Here is a 21,237-nt window from a genome sequence, read left to right on the forward strand (position 1 = left end):
TGTTCAGCAAATCTCTGACAGGTTCGATATTTGATGAAAATCCATAGTATTTTAGTCTGTGGGACTTGCAACACATGGACACTTTTAGTTACATTCCAAATAATTAAATTCCCGTCCACGCCGGTACTCGCATATCAGTCCCATATGAAAAATCACCAAGTTGAGGAAAAAAAGCGATTTATATTTTTGTTTTTCTTTTGTTTTCAGGGTTTAGAAAAATTATAAATGCCGATAATGTTTCACAAAATTACTACATAAACATTTCTGTATTATGTAAATATAATTAAAAATCCTATTTTTTGTGTAAATCCGATGAAAAAAGCTATATGGGACGCACATGCGAGTACTTTTGTCTACAAACGCAAACGTACTCGCATATCAGTACCAACTGCTTTTCTCTTCTTTTCAGTACAATGTATGGTTTTAATTTGTTCTTTTACTTTACAGTAACATCCCGCTGGTAAAAAAATAACTATGCTACATTAAAACATCATAGCAGAAGAAAAATTTCTTATCTGCGTTGGGGATAACATATGAGACTGATATGCGGGTACTTTTCATATGGGACAAACATGGTTTGGTATTTTTTTGTATTTCACGGTGAAAACTCGTGATTTTTATTGTGACTCTTTTTATAGGGGTTATGTTCGGCTTCCAGTCTTTGAACTATTTAACAAACGGAATATTTACTTATCATCCGACGTTTCGGCTACGTGTATTGCGCCTTTCTCAAGGAATCTACAAAACGTTACACTCAGTCAAAATTACATTACAAGAAACATTGATTAACCTAAACACTTACTAAGCTAGTTACCGTGTTATCGTCAAGCACACCTTCGTATATTGGTGCAATTGTTATATTTAGCTGTTCTGAGGGTGAAATGTGCAAGAAATGTATGATTATCGGCGCGATGCCTTTTGAATTTGAAAATGTTACTTTTGCGTATTGCCACTGACTCACGTATGTGGCGGTTTAATAATTATCCGAAAACGGTCCGTAAACGAAGAAAACTATTTGTGTTTGCTGTTTCTGTATCACTTCTGTTTTGATCACAGCGGTACTCATGATCAGTGATCGTACCCCTCTCTAGGTGGGATCCGTGTGTGTATTTTCGAGATTTGTTTTTCTTCTCTCTTCTCTCTGTGTTGTTAAGTTTTTGACTGTGTGTAAAACCCCTGCATACGTGTTACTCAAATTGTCTGTGTCAGTGCGTTTATTGACTGTGTGTGGTGTGTTTACTTTGACTTCAATCGGGTAGAGGTATTGGACAGCACATGGAAGAGACAAAATTTAGCTATACTCGAAACATGCCACATTGTAAACACACCACACACAGTCAATAAACGCACTGACACAGACAATTTGAGTAACACGTATGCAGGGGTTTTACACACAGTCAAAAACTTAACAACACAGAGAGGAGAGAGAAGAAAAACAAATCTCGAAAATACACACACGGATCCCACCTAGAGAGGGGTACGATCACTGATCATGAGTACCGCTGTGATCAAAACAGAAGTGATACAGAAACAGCAAACACAAATAGTTTTCTTCGTTTACGGACCGTTTTCGGATAATTATTAAACCGCCACATACGTGAGTCAGTGGCAATACGCAAAAGTAACATTTTCAAATTCAAAAGGCATCGCGCCGATAATCATACATTTCTTACACATTTCACCCTCAGAACAGCTAAATATGACAATTGCACCAATACACGAAGGTGTGCTTGACGATAACACGGTAACTAGCTTAGTAAGTGTTTAGGTTAATCAATGTTTCTTGTAATGTAATTTTGACTGAGTGTAACGTTTTGTAGATTCCTTGAGAAAGGCGCAATACATGTAGCCGAAACGTCGGATGATAAGTAAATATTCCGTTTGTTAAATAGTTCAAAGACTGGAAGCCGAACATAACCCCTATAAAAAGAATTCCACCAACAGTCGTTAGTTTTCTCTTTATTGTGACTTATTGAAGTATAGTACATACAATTAAACGTTATTCATGAAGTTAACTAAATGTGATGAAAATGCATATGGGACTGTTATACGAGTATGGGCAGCGTATGAGTGTCATAATTTAATTGAAACATCGAATACATTTGCTAATTTGTCTCGTTTACCCATCGAAGACTCTTGTACCATCGGTCAACCTTGCGACGCAAATTGCGAGAACCCTCAACTGTTCGCTGATTCAGGAAGCCGCCCTTTCGTTGGCCCTACTCCACTCCGCACATCCGGACACTGTACTCAGCGCGGAAGCTCTCGGTCGTAGCTGTTTGGGTGAACTTATTCAGTCTTACATCGATTTAGGTGAGTATTTGTACGTTTTATGAATTGGTTTGTTTACATTTCGGATGCTTCGTTTCAGAACCCAGTCAACCGAACCAGGAAGGAAGTCTAAACGACGTTTCGCCTGAAGTCTTGCAGCACATTCTTTCGCTCATCTCCCACGACAAACATCGAGTGCTTGGTCTGTCGGATACAACCTACGTCAAGTTTGTGCAGCAGCTGTGTCGCGATTTTCCGCGGGATCGAGTACCCTTGATACTAGCTCCATTACTTTACCCAGAAGACTCGGAAATTTCGGCCGAATCGGTCAAACTGAATTCGCAAGCCCTGCTGCGTTCGTCTGTGATGGACACGGCTTGGGGCAGTCTAGTGATGGAGATTGGTTATACTTTTACGACCTCGTTGGAGGACTGTAAAAATCATCTGCTCAAGGTCGGTGGAAGGGAGATTTCGGCGCAAGATGTTGCCAAGATAATATCGTCTATGTGTTTAACGCATGCGTCTCTTTCGGAGAGTAGTATCAATTTACCGACACCCAGTAGCTTTTGGCCGCAAGGAAATGATCCTGGAGGGAAAGGAAAGGATAGTCAAGGTGGGGGTTCCGGAGGAGAGAACAGCACCTGGAAGCCGGAGATTTTTGTGCAGGCTCTGAAGGAAGTAATACCAGGTTTGAATTGGAAGGATGTCTGTTTGGCGCTAGATCATCCGGAATTTCTTATCAAGGATAGAGCAGGGCTTTCATTGCTGTTATCGATTGTAAAAATGGGAGTCCAATCTAGTGGTTTGGGACAGCATTTCCCCGTAGAGTGTGTCTATCAGCGCTGGACAAACGTGGAAGGCCAGCTGTCGTTGATTACAATGATTTTGAAGTGTCCAGATTTGTACTCATTTGCTGATCATATCTACACGAGCGTTTCGGTCGACTTACTGAAAACGCCACCGGAAACGGATAATAAAGAGGTAGCTTCGTGGATGTCTCTTCATCTGGTTGACGTTCTGCTGTATATCGCTGACAATGGATTCTACGCCCAAGCTATGGAGCTATTCAAAATTCCGATTCAACTGTGCCCAGATATAATTTTTATGGCACTCTTGCAGATCAATCCACCGGTCTCTGTCTCGCGTCAGGAGCTGTTCACGACACTGATTCCTATATTTCTAGGAAATCATCCAAATTCTGGAACCATTTTACATCACGCCTGGAACAATACCAATTTCAATCCCTCATTGAGACACATTATTTTACATTCGATGAGTGAGTGGTATCTTCGTGGAGAGAACGATCAATCGCGCCTGTCTCGCATACTGGATGTAGCCCAAGATCTGAAGGCACTTTCAAATTTGTTGAACGTTAGATCATTTATTTTCATAATTGATTTGGCTTGTTTGGCCTCACGGCGTGAGTATTTGAAATTGGAAAAGTGGCTGGCCGACAAAATACGTGAACACGGGGAACCGTTTGTGAAGACCATCATCAAATTTCTTCAACGACGCTGTCCACAGATCATGGTCGGAAAATTTGCTGACGAACAAATTCCTAAATCAGCTCAGCTACCACCGGAGACGTTGAGTACGATTTTGACTTGTTTGCAAGCATGTGTTGGTAATGTTAGCCAAGAAGTAGCGGAAATTATTATGGGAATGGCTCAATATAATCTGCTGTTGACCAGTAAAACTCGCGCCCAACAGGCACCTCAACAGCAACAACCTCCGCCGCCTGGTGTTCTAAGACCGCACCGTGGTTTGGAAACCCCCTTCAATGCTTCAGCTTTGGGAGGACAGATCTTCCCAGGGCCATCTGTTGAGCCACTTTCCGGATTGGCTGGCAATATGGCTGGTTTGAACCTGGGTGCTCCAGGGAATAGTGCTTTTAGTTTCGGAAGTGCCCTCGGAAATCTTGTATCGACTCCAGCATCTCCGTCTAGGCTGCTAGCTGGTCCATCAAACAGTCCTTTCCCGTTGATGTCAATGCCGCCAACGGCACCAGTTGGGAATATCGGACGCTTGCCGCAAACTCCCACAGGAGACAAGTTGACATTACCCAATGCAGGTCAAACTTCCTTCCCAGAGATCGGTTGTCAGCAGGTATCGAAAGAAGTCGAAGATGAAGCTAACAGCTACTTCCAGCGGATATACAATCATCCACCGCACAATAATTTGTCTATCGATGAAGTGTTAGATATGCTACAGCGCTTCAAAGATTCGCCGATTCGTCGAGAATGTGACGTATATCAATGTATGCTGCGCAACTTGTTCGAGGAATACAAGTTTTTCCCTCAGTATCCGGACAAGGAACTGCAGATCACGGCGCAGCTTTTTGGAGGCATGGTCGAAAGAAACCTGGTTACTACCTATGTTGCCCTGGGTCTAGCACTTCGTTGTGTTCTTGATGCTCTGAAGAAGCAAGAAGGATCCAAGATGTATTATTTTGGCATCACAGCATTGGACCGTTTCAAAAACAAACTGCACCTGTACCCAAAGTACTGCGAATACGTTCATTCAATTCCGCACTTCGATCAGTTCCCACCGCACTTGATTGAGTACATCGAATTTGGAGCACAAGGCCTAGAACCACCGAACAAAACACTTGGACCAGGACCACTACCTGCATCCATCACCCAACTTTTACCGGGGCCATCTGTAGTAGCCGGTGGAAATCCGCTTTACCGTAGTAATTCTGTAACAGGAACTAGCAACCTGACAGCAGCAGCAGCTCCGGCACCAGCAAAGGTTAATCTGGGAACACAGCTAACTACCAGTTCCCAACCACCGCGTGTTAAGTCCATTGCTAATGCGACTAACATCGATACCCTGCTGGTAGCCACTCAGGATGGAGAAGAGAAGATCATCACTCCACCAGACGCCATGCAGGACAAAACTGCCTTCATCTTCAACAATTTGAGTCAAATCAATCTTCAACAAAAGTGCGAAGAAATTAAAGATATCATTCAAAAGGACTACCATGCATGGTTGGCTCAGTACCTGGTGCTGAAACGAGCTTCAATAGAAGTTAATTTCCACGTGTTGTACTCCAACTTTCTGGATGCCCTTAAAATTTCAGAAATCAACAAACTGGTGACAAAGGAAACTTTTCGGAACATCAAAGTACTTCTACGTTCCGATAAAGGAATTGCCAACTTTTCCGACAGAAGTTTGCTTAAGAACCTGGGTCACTGGCTCGGAATGATGACATTGGGACGTAACAAACCGATTCTGCAGTTAGATATTGATATGAAATCACTCCTGGTGGAAGCATACAATAAGGGTCAGCAAGAGCTTCTGTATGTGGTTCCATTTGTGGCCAAAGTGCTTGAATCTTGCGCAAAAAGTAAGGTGTTCAAGCCTCCAAATCCATGGACGATGGCCATCATGAATGTATTGGCAGAGCTACATCAAGAGCAGGATCTTAAATTAAATCTAAAATTCGAGATTGAGGTTCTATGCAAGAACCTGAACATTGATGTTACAGATTTGAAGCCAGCGGTGTACTTGAAGGATCCGGAACGTGCCCAAAATATTGAGTATCAGCTTTCCCAGCCGAAATTGGTTAAGGAAATGCAACCGATACCTGTTATGCAGCAGGTTGCCGAGGAAATGGTGTCTGCCGGACCTTCTGGATCTCCGGCCATTCCTGTTATGGACCCATCACTAGCCGTTACTGGTCCCCCTGAACCACGCTTCCATTACTCCGATATCAACATCGCCAGTTTTGCTTGTATCAATCAACATGTGACCTACTCGCCAAACATCACACTCCTGCATACTCACCCTCATCTAAAACAAATCGTCAAAACAGCCTTGGAACGAACCATCACCGATTGGATTACTCCGGTTGTGGAGAGAAGCGTCAAAATCGCGTCTAAAACTTGTGAGCAGATCATCAAAAAAGACTTTGCTCTCGATTCGGACGAGCAACGCATGCGAACAGCATCCCATAATTTGGCACGCAATCTGGCAGCTGGTATGGCGATGATCACCTGCCGCGATCAGCTGATGCAAAACATTCAGACCAACATTAAAACCGCCTTCATGACGACACTCAGCCCGGCGCAGAAGGACGTGGCGGAAGCTGCAGCGAACCAGTTAGCTGCAGACAACATGGAGCTGGTATCGGCGTTCATACAGAAAACTGCTATTGAGAAAGTTGTTCCCGAAATGGATAAACTGCTCGCAACGGAATACGATATGCGTAAAATTGCTCGCCAGGAAGGCCGCAGATACTGCGACGCCAGTGTATTGACTTACCAGGCTGAGCGAATGCCGGAACGGATTCGGTTGAGCGTTGGAGGAGTCTCGCTAAGCCAACTGGCGGTGTACGAGGAGTTTGCAAGAAATATTCCCGGCTTCCAACCAATTACCGATCGAGATAATGCGCTGTTTGCACCGAAGTTGGTAGTGGTGAGTAGCGCGTGTTTATCGCTGGTTTTGATAGGTTTGCTAATTGTCTTTTTTTCCGCTTATTATTAGGATCCGATTCCACAGCAGCAACAGGTTCCGCAGTTCGCAGCTGCAGCCGCCGCTGTTGCCGCTGTAACTCCAGATGAGATTGGTGTGCTGTATGATGAACTAGCGAGCAAGATGGAAGCGTTCCTGAATAGTGCGGTCAATATGCCACAGTTGCAGGTGAGTCGTTTTCTTATCAAAATTTCTGCCAGGGAATATGTAGTTTTGGGTAAATTTTACCAAATTGAACTTGCTCTTGAATAGACAAGTGCGCCGCCACGGTCGGTAAATTTTAACATGAGCGCCGATGGTGAGCTCAAAGCGAATAATGCCAAATTTCATACGCGACGAAAAAAATTATTTTAAAGTCACATTAATAAAAACAGTCAAATTTCAAATAAGTTGTATGGAATTCAGATTTTTTTAATGCAATGAATACAAAAATTCTGTATGCTTTATGTATGGTCCTAAGATTCTTCTGCATTATTCAGGACAGCGCTCCAAATGTGGATTTTTGTGGGGTTTTTGTCTATGTGCGCTGAGCTTCCAGGAGCGACGATTCAATAATGTTGCTCAGAATCCAGTAATATTGTGCAAATTGGAAAAGTTTTCCAAAACTCAGATAATCCTTAGTATTTTGAAGAAATTTTTATGGACTCCCTATGCCGTGAGACATGTTGGTAGACTTGAGCGATTCGTAGTAACTCCGCCTAAACTCGACTTTTACCAAACAGTAGAGAACACTGAAACAGGAATATACAGATTTAAAAACCCTGTTCGTCATTCAGGGAAGTTTTAAGAAGAACCAACAAGCAAACAAGTTTCACAAGCTTCCGGAATATCCTGTAGGATAAGGTGAGGCAAATCCGACTCTTGGGTAAACCCGACCCCCTCTGTTATCGAAAATCGGAAGCACTGCGCGAACTAATATCAATGTTGTCGTGTAGAGCATCGAAAATAATCATAATGGTGGTATGACAGCATTTTATTAGTCTAAATTGAGATGCTCAACCGACAGTAAGTGTGCTTTTACAACTTTGATTTGATTTTTGTGCATCATTGACTACAGGATATTTCTGATTGGGAATATCTTTACGCGCTACTGCTCGTGATTCTGGCATTACAAGATTGACTTTGAATTTCATTTTCTTCATCTTAAAATTTAATAACATAACATTCATTGATTTATTATTGAAAAGCCATAAAATTTGGGTAATATCTGTACTAAATCAATCAAAATCGTGGGCGGTCGGGTTTACCCCAACATTTTTGAAAACAGCAAAAATGAACGTTTTCGTAAAACGCTTGCATCTCAATTTTTTTAAGATGCGAGTATAATAATACAGGTAGAAAGTTGCCCAAAAGTCTAACCTATAATTTGGTATATAAAATGACTTGATCCTATGTAAAATGAGCATGTTACAGTCAAAACCATTTACTAGGTGGGATTTGCCCCACCTTACCCTAAACTTAAAGGATGTAAGTTTTACAATCTTAAGGAAAGTTTTAAGTTAAATGTTGTGATTCGGTTGAACGTACATGTTGATAGTCCGTACGCTAAACGCTTTTTTGGTTCGGTATATTTACGATTAGTTGTTTTTTACCTCATGGAACCGTTGATATAGTATGTGATGTTTCAAATTGTTTCCTGTTTGCTATTGTATTGTAAAAAAAATAAGCGAAGGGCGCAACTTAACCCTGCCGACTGCAGTGAATAATTCTAAATTTGATTGTTGGCATTCTCAATTTCGCGAGCACTATGGTAATTGCATGCGGCCATTGTTCAAATCGGACGACGACTTCATCAAGTACTTGGGCTTTCATAAAAATATTGCAATATGTAGAGTGGCAAACAACTCAACAAGTAATTCTTGAGAATTCTCGTGAAAAATCTAAATTTATTGCAAGTATCGTGCTGATGAAATTTGCTCGTTTTCGTGACACCGTTGCTTCTCTTGGGTAGGCTATCACGGCTATTGCTGTGAAAACGAACGATGTCTGTGCTGAACTTAAGGTCGAGTTATCCAACAATAATCAGCAAATATCGCGCCTCACCAGCAAGATTTCTCTATCTACTCGGTCAATTATGGGTACCTCTCGACCATCCCAATATACAACGTTTTAATAATTAAAATTATCCTTTTTATCCTTATTTATACCATGAGCTGCTCTTTCGAATTATATACAGTTCGATCCTGACGATAGTTAACTTTATCATTTCTGAATATCGCCATGTTCTCCAAACGACGATTTTTTGAATGAACTTACATATATTGAATCATCGGTTGTTACACTGCTCTACTGCCCATAATCGTAAGTCAGTCCCTTGTTCTATGGGATTCCCCATCCATATACGTGGATTACTCAAACATTGGGGCTATGAATTAATTTAGGTTCGTCGGAGCGATAGTGATATTGGACAGCACACGACTTGAAGCAATGTGGCGTAAAGACGAATAAACTAAATATTTTGGGCCTTCAGCTCGAAATTGTGCCGAATGACCTTACTTCTCGCAGTCTAAAATTATAACTGTCCTTGTAGATAAAAACATGGCAAATGACCTCCAGCGTGATCACTTCCCAACAAACAATTTAGCTGCATAATGGCTTGAACAGTTGCTGTTCAGCTTATTCCCTCGTTATAATAGCGCGTTCAGCTTTCGTTGTTTGTTGGGTTACGTTACGCAAAATAAGAAGTTATGCCAAATTACCGTTATCCAGGTTGTTGATCGACAGTAAGAAAATATAAGTATTAAACCTTTCGTCATGTGGTCCTTCCCGTCCTCCTTTGTGCAGAACATGCACTTCGGTTGCTTTATGCTGTCCCTATCAATATGTTTCTTTTCGCCACATTTTGTGCACAGATCTGTCCAGGCTTTTGCAGTTTCCGAAATTTCACTGAAGTCCGTTAATAGCGCTCTGACGACCATAGTTGGTTCTCTTGAAAGGTAATCACGCGAGAGAGTTTTTACGTAGAGCTCAAATGCGGGCCGTCCAAGCGACCGAGGATTGTAAAGCAATCCATCCTGGTAGACAGTTAATCCGCGATAAACAGGGCTCGAGAGCAGTCCCTCTGAACACCTACAGTGTCCAACTGTGTTAACTGATAGCGGTTTTCGTAACTCGACAGCTAAAATCTATTTCGCCAAGGAAGATATCGAAGGGCAAAGCATAAGAACCGGCGCTGGGCAGCCTCGATTCTGGTAACCTCGTTCTGGTGGTACGGGTTCCAAACAACACAACAGTATTCTAGTGTTGAGCGAACCAAGCTGCAATAAAGCGATTTTTGATAATATACGTGCCTAAAGTTTTTCGCTATTCGGAAGACGTCTGGATACCTTATCCACGATGTATGAAATGTATGGTTTGAACGTTAGTGCCCGAATCCATGATAACTCCGAGATCCTTACCGTCTTGGAATGCTCGAGTCCCTCACACTTTGTACAGAACGGGAATACCGGTCACCTTTCGGCATCTCATGGGCATTTGCTTTTGCTGCCTCCGTGAGCTTTTTCAGCTCTTTATCAACGCCATCTGGTCGCATTCGGCGGCCACTACGGTGGATGGTATTCTATTCAGTAGATTCCTGATTTCTTCGTTCATTTCGCCCTTGCTTTTCAAGAACTCGTTGAGCTCTCCGAGTTTTAGCTTCATCATTTTAGGCAAACCAGACTGCTGATCATCTTGAGTAATGCTCTCCTTGACGTCCTATAGGATTGTCGCTTGTGTTTGATATTGCCTCCCTGAGCTTTTCTCGCAGCTGCCGCTGTTGCGACTTGTAGTGGTTTTGCTAGGTAGGCGACCTTGCCAGCCTAGGTTTGGCGAACGGATTCAACACACTTGCATTTTTATATGTTTGTTGTTTTTGTCTTCTTCCTTACTTGTTGGGTCTCAACTTCAAGTCGCTATCTACCCCCGTTGTAAATAGTAGCATTTATATGATCTCATGGTTAGCTTTTCAAGCAGTGATTGACGCGGTACTTCATGGGGTACCGCGTTTAGAGTTCGATCGGCGCTAGTCAGGAACGTTCAACTGAGCCTACTTCCACCGGCTAGGGTGTTGGGCTTCGGATGTACTTGGAGATCAAACCAAACTTTTAACAGGACAGGGGCAGCCAGTACCGTTACTTCACTCGCCGATTCAGGGAGATATCACCCATCCGTACTAGGGTAGTGGAATAGCGTGGCTATTAGTCCGTGGTTCAATTTTGATGAAATCCTTGTTTACTTCCGTGTTCTACCGTTAGTATATCATAATTAGGATCTAACTGGTATCGATCCGAATGTTGGGCCTGATGCTAAAATTTTAAATCTTGGCAAGAGCGCCGCGAACGTGCTTCGACAGAGCAGCCTTTGGATTTATATAGGTTTTTATGGAGGTTTAACATAGCGTAATGTCCAATCCCATCTACCGCTAAGCATGACTCCCCAACTCATAGTAGGTCTGCGGGGGGAGGGGGTGATGGTGGTACCTGAACTCCTAGCTGCTTCCATGTGTCTTTACACTGAGTTGGGAACTGGGGCAAACAGTGATAATAAATATCTCAAGCCTTGAGCGCAGTCCACTGGACCTATAAATAGATAACGAGGGAGATTTGGCCCGATCGGTTAGAGGGAGATGTGACTATCTGCTTATAGGAGACATTGGGGGTCGATGAGTCAATTAGGAGATATTGGAGGCTGCAGCGGTGATCACAAAAACTGTTGGGAACGTGTGATGGCATCATCACAGTTCCTCGATGGCGGAGTGGTTAACGCACCCAACTAGAGACTGGGAGATCGCAGGTTAGATTCCTGCTTGAGGACATATCTTTTCTCAGTGTTTCGAATAAAGGTGAGTTTTCACCATTTCTTCATTCTCACCGTTCCGGTCATTCTTTCTCTGTCTGTTTTCTAGTGGACACATTCATAAAAAATCCTCAAGAAAGGAAAAAACAACGACTCACGTCCAAACAAGGAATATATTTACAGTACGGTTTAAAAAGTTTCAAAAGTCTGGCTTGTACTGTACTGCCATTGTGTGTGACCCACTTGCGTGCCTAATTACTAAAATACATCTTACTCCTTTTGTCGTCCTTCTTCCCCACGGAACTATATAAAGGTATTATCTCGGGGGGACTTGCTGCGCTTTCGTCTCACCTTTTCCTTTTGCTCATGAGTTTTCCGCAGGTCGAAACCTAATTTGATTGATCATTGAGCCATTTAACTCTCGACGCTTCTCTTGCTTTCCGTCTTCATCTATAACGCCGCCAACTAGCTCTCGTCTCAGTGAGCCGTATAGCTCCTGATCCCTTGAGCAATCTAGCGCCATTTCCCGTGAGCCATTAAGTTCCGAGCGCCGGTGAACGTACGCTACCTTGACTGAGAGTTCCTCGGCGGAGGAATTTCTTCCAAAACCGGTACCCGGTTCCTTGAACCATTTAGTTTCCAGCTTTATCGCGATCTATTCAGATATTCTCCGGCGGTGAAACTATCCTACACCGACTGAGAGTTACTTGGCGGCAGACTACCTCTCGGTACCGATGTCTGTTTCGTGAGCCAATTACTTCCAGTTTTATCAGGATGTAGTCTAATAGTCCACGACAATGAATCTACCCTTTGTAAATTCTCCGGTGATGGATTTCTCGCGATGCCGTTGCTCGTTATCGTGACCCTTAAGCTTCCCGCTTCATCCCGATCTGCTTGATCTAGTCCTTGGCGGTGGACCTAGTCTACTCAACAGGCCTGCCAGTAGGTGCCGAGCGTAACTCCCGGTTCACTGCGACCCCAACGACCCACTGTAGGCTGTTCGACGCGATCTACGAGCACTAGTCCCCGGCGATGGTTTAGCCTACTCACGAGCTATCCGGCAGGGTCTACTCCAGCGAATAGTTCCCCCGCGGCGGAATTACTCCTGAACCCATATCGTTGCTTCACGGCGGCTTTCTAGTCAGCAGCACTACTTTGTAGGTCCCTTCGCGACTTCCCCTACAGTTACTATTTTGTTGACAGCAGCCCAGATATGCTCATCGTGGCACATCTCTTCGATGATCACGCCGGGCTTACCTCTTCGAAATTCTTTGAACCTAAGACATTTGAAGACTACGTGTTCCGGTGTCTGCATCTCGCTCCCCTGATGTTCGGCATGATCCTTGCCAATGCGTTAGTTGGTCCTCGTAGCCGTCATGACTGTTTTAATTTATCCGATCTTCGATCATCACACTCGGGTGCTGTAGCATACGCTTCGAATGAATTGAGTGTCCACCGACGCTGGATTTTTTTTCGGTTGCTGACGAGCACTACCCCCGTTTTGTGGTGAGTCAGCTGTAACTTGACATCAGCCATCCAGGTCTTCACGGTACCTATTGTCTCTGAGGTCAACATCTCCACTTCCTCAAGGGATCTCAACTCCCGTGGTCAGTTCCAGTGTTAACATGCCGTTGTACATTGTATTCCAGGGAGCCCCCAGTATGGAGCTGATTAATTGACATCTGCCCTATGTTCGTCTCGTAGGCCAGTTCTGAAAGTAACTTCAAAATCTTGCAGAAATAATCCGGGACCCGCATTCTTTACAGCTCTACGGTAATAGCCACCCAGCTGGCGCTGTTGAACGTGTTCTTCATGTCGATCATTATGATGGCGCAGTACCCCTTCTCCTTTGCTGCGATGCTCTCTCCGTGCTCGCGATGACTGTGTGGATGGTGTCCATTGTCGAGATCCCTTTCTGGAATCCGAAATGCCTCTGCGATAGTTCGTTCTCACTCACTTTCAGCGTAGTTGGTCAGCCTGTTGAATATGACCTTTTCCAGAAGTTTACCAAGAGTATTCAGCAGGCATATAGATCGATACGATGCTGGGGTAACACAAACTTCTGGATTTTCTATTTATCCGCAAAGTATCCTTTGCCTAGGCATTTCTGTAGTACTATCCTGAATACGTGTTGAAACGCCAGGATTGCGGTTTTCAGTGCCACGTTGGGGATACGGACCGGACCTTTCTTAGCTTTTAGCCCTTTTGCCACCATAAGGATCGCATCACATTTCTACCGTCTGCATTAACGTAGGGTTTAGGCGACCATAGGTTGGGTCGTGCTTTGGGAAAAGATCCTCCACGATAATTTTCAGTTTGTCTGCGCACATTTCAGCTGGCGTCGTTGGCGTCATAACCTGAACAAAAAGTATCATTGAAAAGACAAAAAAACTAGAGAGTGTGTGAACAACTCATCGAAAAAATTTGAAAATGGGTTGTACATCTGACGTAGAATAACCCAGATATTTTTGTTCATCTTCTACAATAACATACACAGTGATTTATATTGGCTTACTAACGATCAATTCCAACTTTTTAGGTACACGTCAACAATATGCACACACTGCTGGAGTGTCTGATCATTTCGCGTCGGTCCCGGGAAAACCTAACCGCTTGTAACCTGCTGAACAAAGCCGTCGAAGGTATAATGGAAGGTCTGATGAACATTCCCGACCATATCGATCAGATCAAACTATACAGAGACATTCATCTTCGGGTGATGCGGTTGCTACAGGACCCACGTGCATTCGGGCCAGTTTGGACTAATAAGGCGATCACTCGTTACATGCTCGAATGTCGCGAAGACGTTCGTTACAACGTGGAAGCTGTTGACCTGTTGATTTCATCAAATTTTGTCAACATGCCCCAGTACGACATGATGCTGATGCAGCTTATGGACAACGGAAATAACTATGTGGCAGTTGTGTTTGCTATGCAACTGGTACAAACCTACTTCATCGACGAACGCCCCAACTCGGTTATTACGGAAAACGATCTGTTGAACACGATTGATCTGCTGGCTAGATTGGCCGTTCATTCAAGAGCTCCTGAAGGTTTGGCACATTTAATTGAAATGCTTCGCTCGAACCATGACCCCAACACGTTCTTGGTGGATCGTGCACTCGCTGGACCGACGTCGTACATCCACTCAGGCATCATTCAGGCTAGGGTTGGTATTACTGTGCCAGGTATGTGTTCAGCATAATCAATTTCCACTGTTTTTAGGCTACCGATATCGAAGACCCACCAGGTTTCGCCGATCGAACGGAGTATCTGTTGAAGGATTGGATTACCATCTATCACACTCAGGCTGCCGGCCGAGATCCAATTAAGGCTTTCAGTATCTTCGTGAACAAAATGAATGTGTACGGGATATTAAAGGGTGACGAACCGCTTACAAGATTTTTCCGTCATGCAACCCAATGTTGCATTGATTTGACTTATCGGAACATGAACGATCCAAGCTCGAAATCGAAAATATTCCAATGGATTGACGCTTACGTGCGCTTGATTGCTTTGCTTGTGAAGCACTCCGGAGAGAGTGGCAATTCGAGTACTAAGCTCAATCTACTGAATAAGGTAAATATTTTCATTGCAGTATTTAAAGAATAAACTAATCATTTGTTATCTATCTAGGTGTTGGGAATTGTAGTAGGAATTCTGCTGCAAGATCAGGAAGTGCATGGTACAGCTTTCCAACAGCTGGGCTACCACCGAATCTTCATAATGCTGTTCCTCGAGCTAAGTGCGCATGATCCAGTACTGGAAAATATCAGCCTCAGTGTAATTACAGCTTTCTGTCACACGTTCCACATTCTAAGACCATCGCTAGCACCAGGGTTCTGCTACTCCTGGTTGGAACTCATCTCGCACCGTGTTTTTATCGGTCGCATTCTGGCTTCGATTCCTCAACAGAAGGGATGGTCCATGTATTCACAACTGCTGATTGATCTGTTTAAATATCTCGCTCCGTTCCTCCGTAATGCAGAACTTGCCAAGCCGGTTCAGCATCTTTATAAAGGAACATTGCGAGTATTGCTAGTGTTGTTGCATGATTTCCCCGAGTTTCTGTGCGATTATCATTTTGGATTTTGCGATGTTATTCCTCCGAACTGTATCCAGATGAGGAATCTGATCCTGTCGGCGTATCCTAGGAACATGCGTCTACCGGATCCATTCACACCGAATTTGAAGGTATGTACTGTTTACTAACTTTAATCACGATTCGCTTTCACTTAAGCGTTTGCTTTCTTCAGGTTGATATGTTGACCGACATCGGTGGAGCACCTCGAATTTTCACCAACTATGCCGCTGCAATAACTCCCAACAGTTTTAAAAAAGATCTGGATTCGTATCTGAAGGCACGTTCACCGGTGACGTTCCTCTCGGAATTGCGTAGTAATTTACAAATTTCCAACGAGCCCGGTTCCCGGTACAACATCCCGCTGATGAACGCTCTGGTGTTGTACGTAGGAACGCAGGCAATCGCCCATATTCGGTAAATTGAAACATTACATCCACCTGAATGGGGCATAGTTTTAAAACTTTTTCTATCCCAAGCAGTTCGAAGAATCTGGGTCCCACGATGGCAACTATTGTGCACAGCGCCCATATGGACATTTTCCAGAATCTTGCGGTGGATCTAGATAACGAGGGTCGATATCTGTTCTTGAATGCAATTGCTAACCAGTTGCGATATCCGAACAGTCATACGCATTACTTTAGCTGCGCGATACTGTATCTCTTTGTGGAGGCCAACTCCGAGGCGATTCAGGTAAGATTATCATCATGATGGGTTAGTGCTGAATGTTGCTGTTTTGACGTGGTATCGTTTAGAGATGCACAGATACCGAATATTTAATGTTTAATTATTCGGCGTACCGTATATTCGGCTTAAATCAAAATCGGCCGGTATTCGGCCCGAATATTCGGTCGACCGAATATTCGGTGCATCTAGTATCGTTAAAATTGTATATTGGTAAGGGCTGCTGTATGGAAAATGTTAACGTGACCACATCAAGCTAGAACAAATCTTATTGGGTTCAATGAAGGGTCGTAACTAGCTGTGCATAATTTGGGTTCAATTGCGGTATCCCGCATTGTATTTTGAATGTTTATAAAAATTAATGTTTACCTGCTTTTTTGCATCCATTTTCGGTTTAAAAGCTCAGATTCTCAACAACTGCCGAAAGAGGTACGTTGTTAGAATGCTCCTAATAGTCATATAATAGTGCTTCGAATTAAAATGATTTGGCATGAAGGTAAAATTTTAAGCTGGAATAATTCCTGTATTTCTCATCTTGTCGGGTGTTGGCAGAAAAAATAATGTTCATTCTGTAATCCGAACAATCGAACTTTGAACAATAGCTTTTTGGAGTCATTCTAGCATAGTACTATGTCGGGAAATTGTTTAGGAGCATTCTTCCCAATAAATTCAGATACGATACTTCTTAACACGAATCGCCGCCTATTCTTTCCTTTAATTGAGTTTGATTAACGTGGACATGACATTACGTAGAAACACTATCAACGCGATTTTGGTGCTTTCCGGTTTTTTAGCGCACATACAAAAAATATAAACTGACACGATATGGGCATCCAAAATAGACGCACATAGTATTTCAATTACGAATAGATTGAATTTTTTAAAGTAGCTGCTACCAGTACACCTTTCATCTCTTTCTTCTTGTGCCTTGTTAAAACTGCTATTCTCCCTTTCTAGGAACAAATTACTCGCGTTCTGCTGGAACGACTGATTGTGAACCGTCCACACCCGTGGGGCCTTCTGATAACATTTATCGAGCTGATCAAAAATCCGGCGTATAAGTTCTGGGATCACGATTTCGTGCACTGTGCACCGGAAATCGAAAAGTATGTTTTTATGAGTTTTAAAAGTGGACTAGATTTAATTTTGTTTTGTTTCGGCTTCGTTTTTTTCGTTCACAGATTATTCGAATCGGTGGCCAATTCGTGCATGGTTGTCAAATCGAAGAGTCAACAGCAGATGCCGAATGTGGAGTCGGAAATTGCGGAATGCAATTAGAAATTGCCGCAAAGTGTGTGTGATTTTGCATTAAAATGAAACGATAGCACTAGTTTTAACGATAAGTGAAAAGGGCTGAATTTGGTTTTGAATATAGTTGATGAGGATGAACTGAAACATCGGTTGTTATCGTGACGGTAAAAGTCAAAAGGCGTGTGTTACAACGTTTATTGAGAATATTTCAGTGTTTTGTAACTAACAAAAAATAGTGAATGATTGTTTTATGAATTTAAGAAGAGATTGTTTCGATTACCTTAATTTTCTGTTCTTTTAAACTGCAACACACATTTTTCTCCATAATTGTCCTGTACATAATATTCATCGTTTTGTAATGTTTTATTTTTTATTGAAACATATTGGGCAAACGCTTGTATTATATTAATTTCTTTACTGCCCTGAACTGCACTTTACATAGTAAGTATATACCGAGTGGTCCAACAAATAAAGCAACATAAAACAGTGCACAGTATAATCGCGTATTGAAACACGCATGTCCCGTTTGATAGTGATGTAATCGCAGAAGGGTTCAAAACTCCGTAATGAATGTCACAAATTAATGTGCTTTATTCAAACGATGAATATGAAAAGAAACTCAACGGGAAGAAACAATTATTTGTGTCTTAGTGGCTTAGATGTTAGTATATGACCATTATCGATAATTCATACTGTAACTATAGTAATTTAAAAATAAATAAACAGCAACAAAATGAAAAATGTCATTTGATGGTATCGAACTAATCCCCAATCTAAATATGTCGAACGCTTACACTAGATAGGTTACGATCGTTTGCCTGATCGTGCTAAATCAAGGAATTGTTTGACTAACGAAGAGTTTCTGATGAATGCTATGAAAGGAACAATTCTTGGGAAAATTTAGATTGGCTGGTACCATGTATTTTACTATTCTATTTTACACCGAGTTTTACGATTAAGGTACTCCCTCCTGCAGCACTGTCGATTGGTCGAGCCTCCAAAGCCGGAAGCCTGGTACATAGATGTTCACTTCCGGCTTCAGGTGAGGTTCGGTGATGATCACGCATATTTTGTGATTTTGATTAAAATTCGATTGTATAACATTCCCCCGAAATCCCTTCCCCTGAAGAAAAAATGTCGAAGCTTTTTCCCCAGAAACACATATTCCAGAAAGTACCAATTCCCAGAAAACTAATTCCCAGAAAACTTTCACCCAGAAAGAACCAGAACACAGAAAACTGTTCCGAAGAAAGCACCAAATCCCAGAAAATTATTCTGCCGAAAATTTTTTTCTTCTATTGTCTCAATAAACAATTCGTTACATTTAGATCGTGTGTACTTAAATACTTGTTATAAGTTCGCTAATCACAGAATTTTTTTTTAATATTTACGCATTCTGCTTAAATATAAACGTTTTAATGGGTCTTTCGCAATTTATTCCCAAAAACACCTCAATTTTAAGCCTCGAGAGTAGAGGCCCTCTTTGAAATTTCGATGGTACATGATGCAACAAACATCGAAGAATGTTATAAAAAATCTTTAATATGATAGTTCGTATATTTTTTACCTATTTTATCCAACTTTTTGCTCCAGCTATTCCATAGTGTGCTGGAAAGAATAAATCAACCCCTATGTTTGAGAAAACCGGTCAGACGAGTGGATAACAAGTTTCATTCCGAGGGCTATTTGGCATACATATTCAAAGAGCTGCTCATGTTTAAAAGAAGGAGTCAACTCGTATGTTCGAATAAACCGGGCATGCGAGTAGATCACAGCTCATGCCCTTATTGATTCATCTGCTACATAAATTGTCATCCACGGGTCAATCGGAACATTGAGCATTGAACGAACGTTCTTGCCCTTAGTACACATACTCCTTCTAGATAAATCGAAATCCAATTACAAAAAAGCTCTAAAACTGATGAAAACCATAACAGCTAACAACAATATTACAATTAATCCGTCGATTTTATTGACAGATTTCGAAAACGATGAGATAAACGCCATCGCACGGATTGTTCCCAATTCTGTGCGATATGGTTGCTTTTTCCACCTAACGAAAAATTGGTGGAAACGGATTCAAAAATTGGGATTATCTGGAATTTATTTGAAAAGCGTGCAAATGCAGATCTCTTTCAGACAAACCCAGGCTTTGGACTTTTTGAAGCCTCAAGATGTGCCTGAAGGCTTGGGTATTGTTCGTGCTTAAACTCCGGATCAAATGGCCCCGTACTTCGATTACATCGAAAAATATACGTTTTGGGAAGCGAACGGTTGGAAAACACTGCGCACAGGCACAGGCTAGATTTTCCCCTGAATTATGCGATACAACACCCTCAATGACATACCCAGAACCTCAAACGCAATAGAAGGGTATCACAACAAATAAAGTGCACGCTTAAAAGGTACCAGTGACCATAAATTTTATGCGGTTGTGAAAGAATTCAAAGAGGAAGACCAGTCAACGTCGGCGGAATATATGCGATATCTACAAGGAGATATGATAAACCGGCGTCGCTGTAAAAAACATGCAGGAGACACAAAATTAAAAGAAGTTTTAATTGCCGACCAGGAAGATGGTACAACATTAAAAGATATGATTTTATCAATAGCTCTTATATTGCAAAACCAAACCTGAATATTAATACTAAAAAAATGATCTTCAGTTAAAATACCTCAATTTCTGGGAAATGGTTTTTTCTGCGGTATGAGCTTCTGGGTATTTGTTCATGCTGGGTAACGGTTTTCTGGGCAAAAATACCTTCTGGGAAAAGGTTTTCTGGTAATTGGTACTTTCGATGGAATGGTTTTTTGGAGAATGGTTCTTTCTGGGGGAAAAACTTCGGTGTTTTAGTTTCTGGGGAATGGTTTTCGGGGGAAAGTCGTACAACCGTAAAGCCTTATTCTGCATTACGACGTATCGCTTTTTCGAACGAATGTGGTTCGCATTCTCAGTCGTAATGCAGAATAAGGCTGGTAGAAGTAGAAACCTATTAGTTAGTTTTTAGTACTATAGTGTACAATGGTTATGTGCTAGCCATTTGTCTATCTGTGTGTGTTCGTCTGAGGATTTGTGACAGCTGGATCAGGGAATGGATGTAGAAATGGCGCATACGATAGAATAGTTGGTAAATCCAGTGTTCAATGTGTACATTCAATTCTATGCATTCGGGAAGATTGGATTGATTAATTAAGGTACAATTAGTTTACCGACGCACGTGAATCATCCATTCTCGATCAGCATAGCATGATTAAATCCTGTTTTTGTTGTAGTTCTATTAGTTTGCTTTTCCGCTACTGATGTATACCAAAAATAATATCAGCCAATTTATACATTTCTAGTTAATCTCTTTGCTTCTTATTTCTTTATATGGCATGTTATAAACCCTTTTTGGGGAGCTCGGGTTGCTTATCTATCCTTCCGGCCATCATATCGTATAGTAGATACACTTAATATGTGTATCTACAAATGCGATATGATACCTGGTGCAGAAAGTGTACTAATTACCTGGCAATCTCAGTCTGCTCAGGAAATAATTTTCCGTACCTAAATATCACATGTGAAGCCAGTGATAAATAGAGATAACCACGAGGATGGTGGAAGAGCAGTGGGTACAAGGCCAAGTGATTCCTGGCTGGTACCAAAATGATAAGCAAAGGGAAAATAAGGGTTATGTTCGGGGTCTGGAAGGAGAGCA

The 21,237-nt window shown here is 42.2% G+C and overlaps 1 protein-coding gene across 2 annotated transcripts in view; it reads left to right on the forward strand.

Annotated features, from left to right (window-relative positions):
* The window catches only part of LOC131681667 (CCR4-NOT transcription complex subunit 1), a 34,725-nt gene extending 16,445 nt beyond the window's left edge, over positions 1–18,280 (forward strand). The window contains exons 3-12 of one of the 2 annotated variants that reach the window (XM_058962613.1): positions 2,133–2,313; positions 2,372–6,690; positions 6,760–6,915; positions 14,063–14,692; positions 14,749–15,102; positions 15,160–15,717; positions 15,780–16,021; positions 16,084–16,297; positions 17,246–17,394; positions 17,470–18,280. In XM_058962613.1, the coding sequence (XP_058818596.1) occupies positions 2,133–2,313; positions 2,372–6,690; positions 6,760–6,915; positions 14,063–14,692; positions 14,749–15,102; positions 15,160–15,717; positions 15,780–16,021; positions 16,084–16,297; positions 17,246–17,394; positions 17,470–17,566 (6,900 nt within the window). In that variant the 3' untranslated portion in view covers positions 17,567–18,280. The remainder of the gene's footprint in view (positions 1–2,132; positions 2,314–2,371; positions 6,691–6,759; positions 6,916–14,062; positions 14,693–14,748; positions 15,103–15,159; positions 15,718–15,779; positions 16,022–16,083; positions 16,298–17,245; positions 17,395–17,469) is intronic. The other variant, XM_058962614.1, reaches the window with a different exon arrangement.
* Positions 18,281–21,237: the final 2,957 nt, after the last annotated feature.

This window comes from Topomyia yanbarensis, chromosome 2 (genome assembly GCF_030247195.1).
Source record: "Topomyia yanbarensis strain Yona2022 chromosome 2, ASM3024719v1, whole genome shotgun sequence".
Taxonomy (NCBI): domain Eukaryota; kingdom Metazoa; phylum Arthropoda; class Insecta; order Diptera; family Culicidae; genus Topomyia; species Topomyia yanbarensis.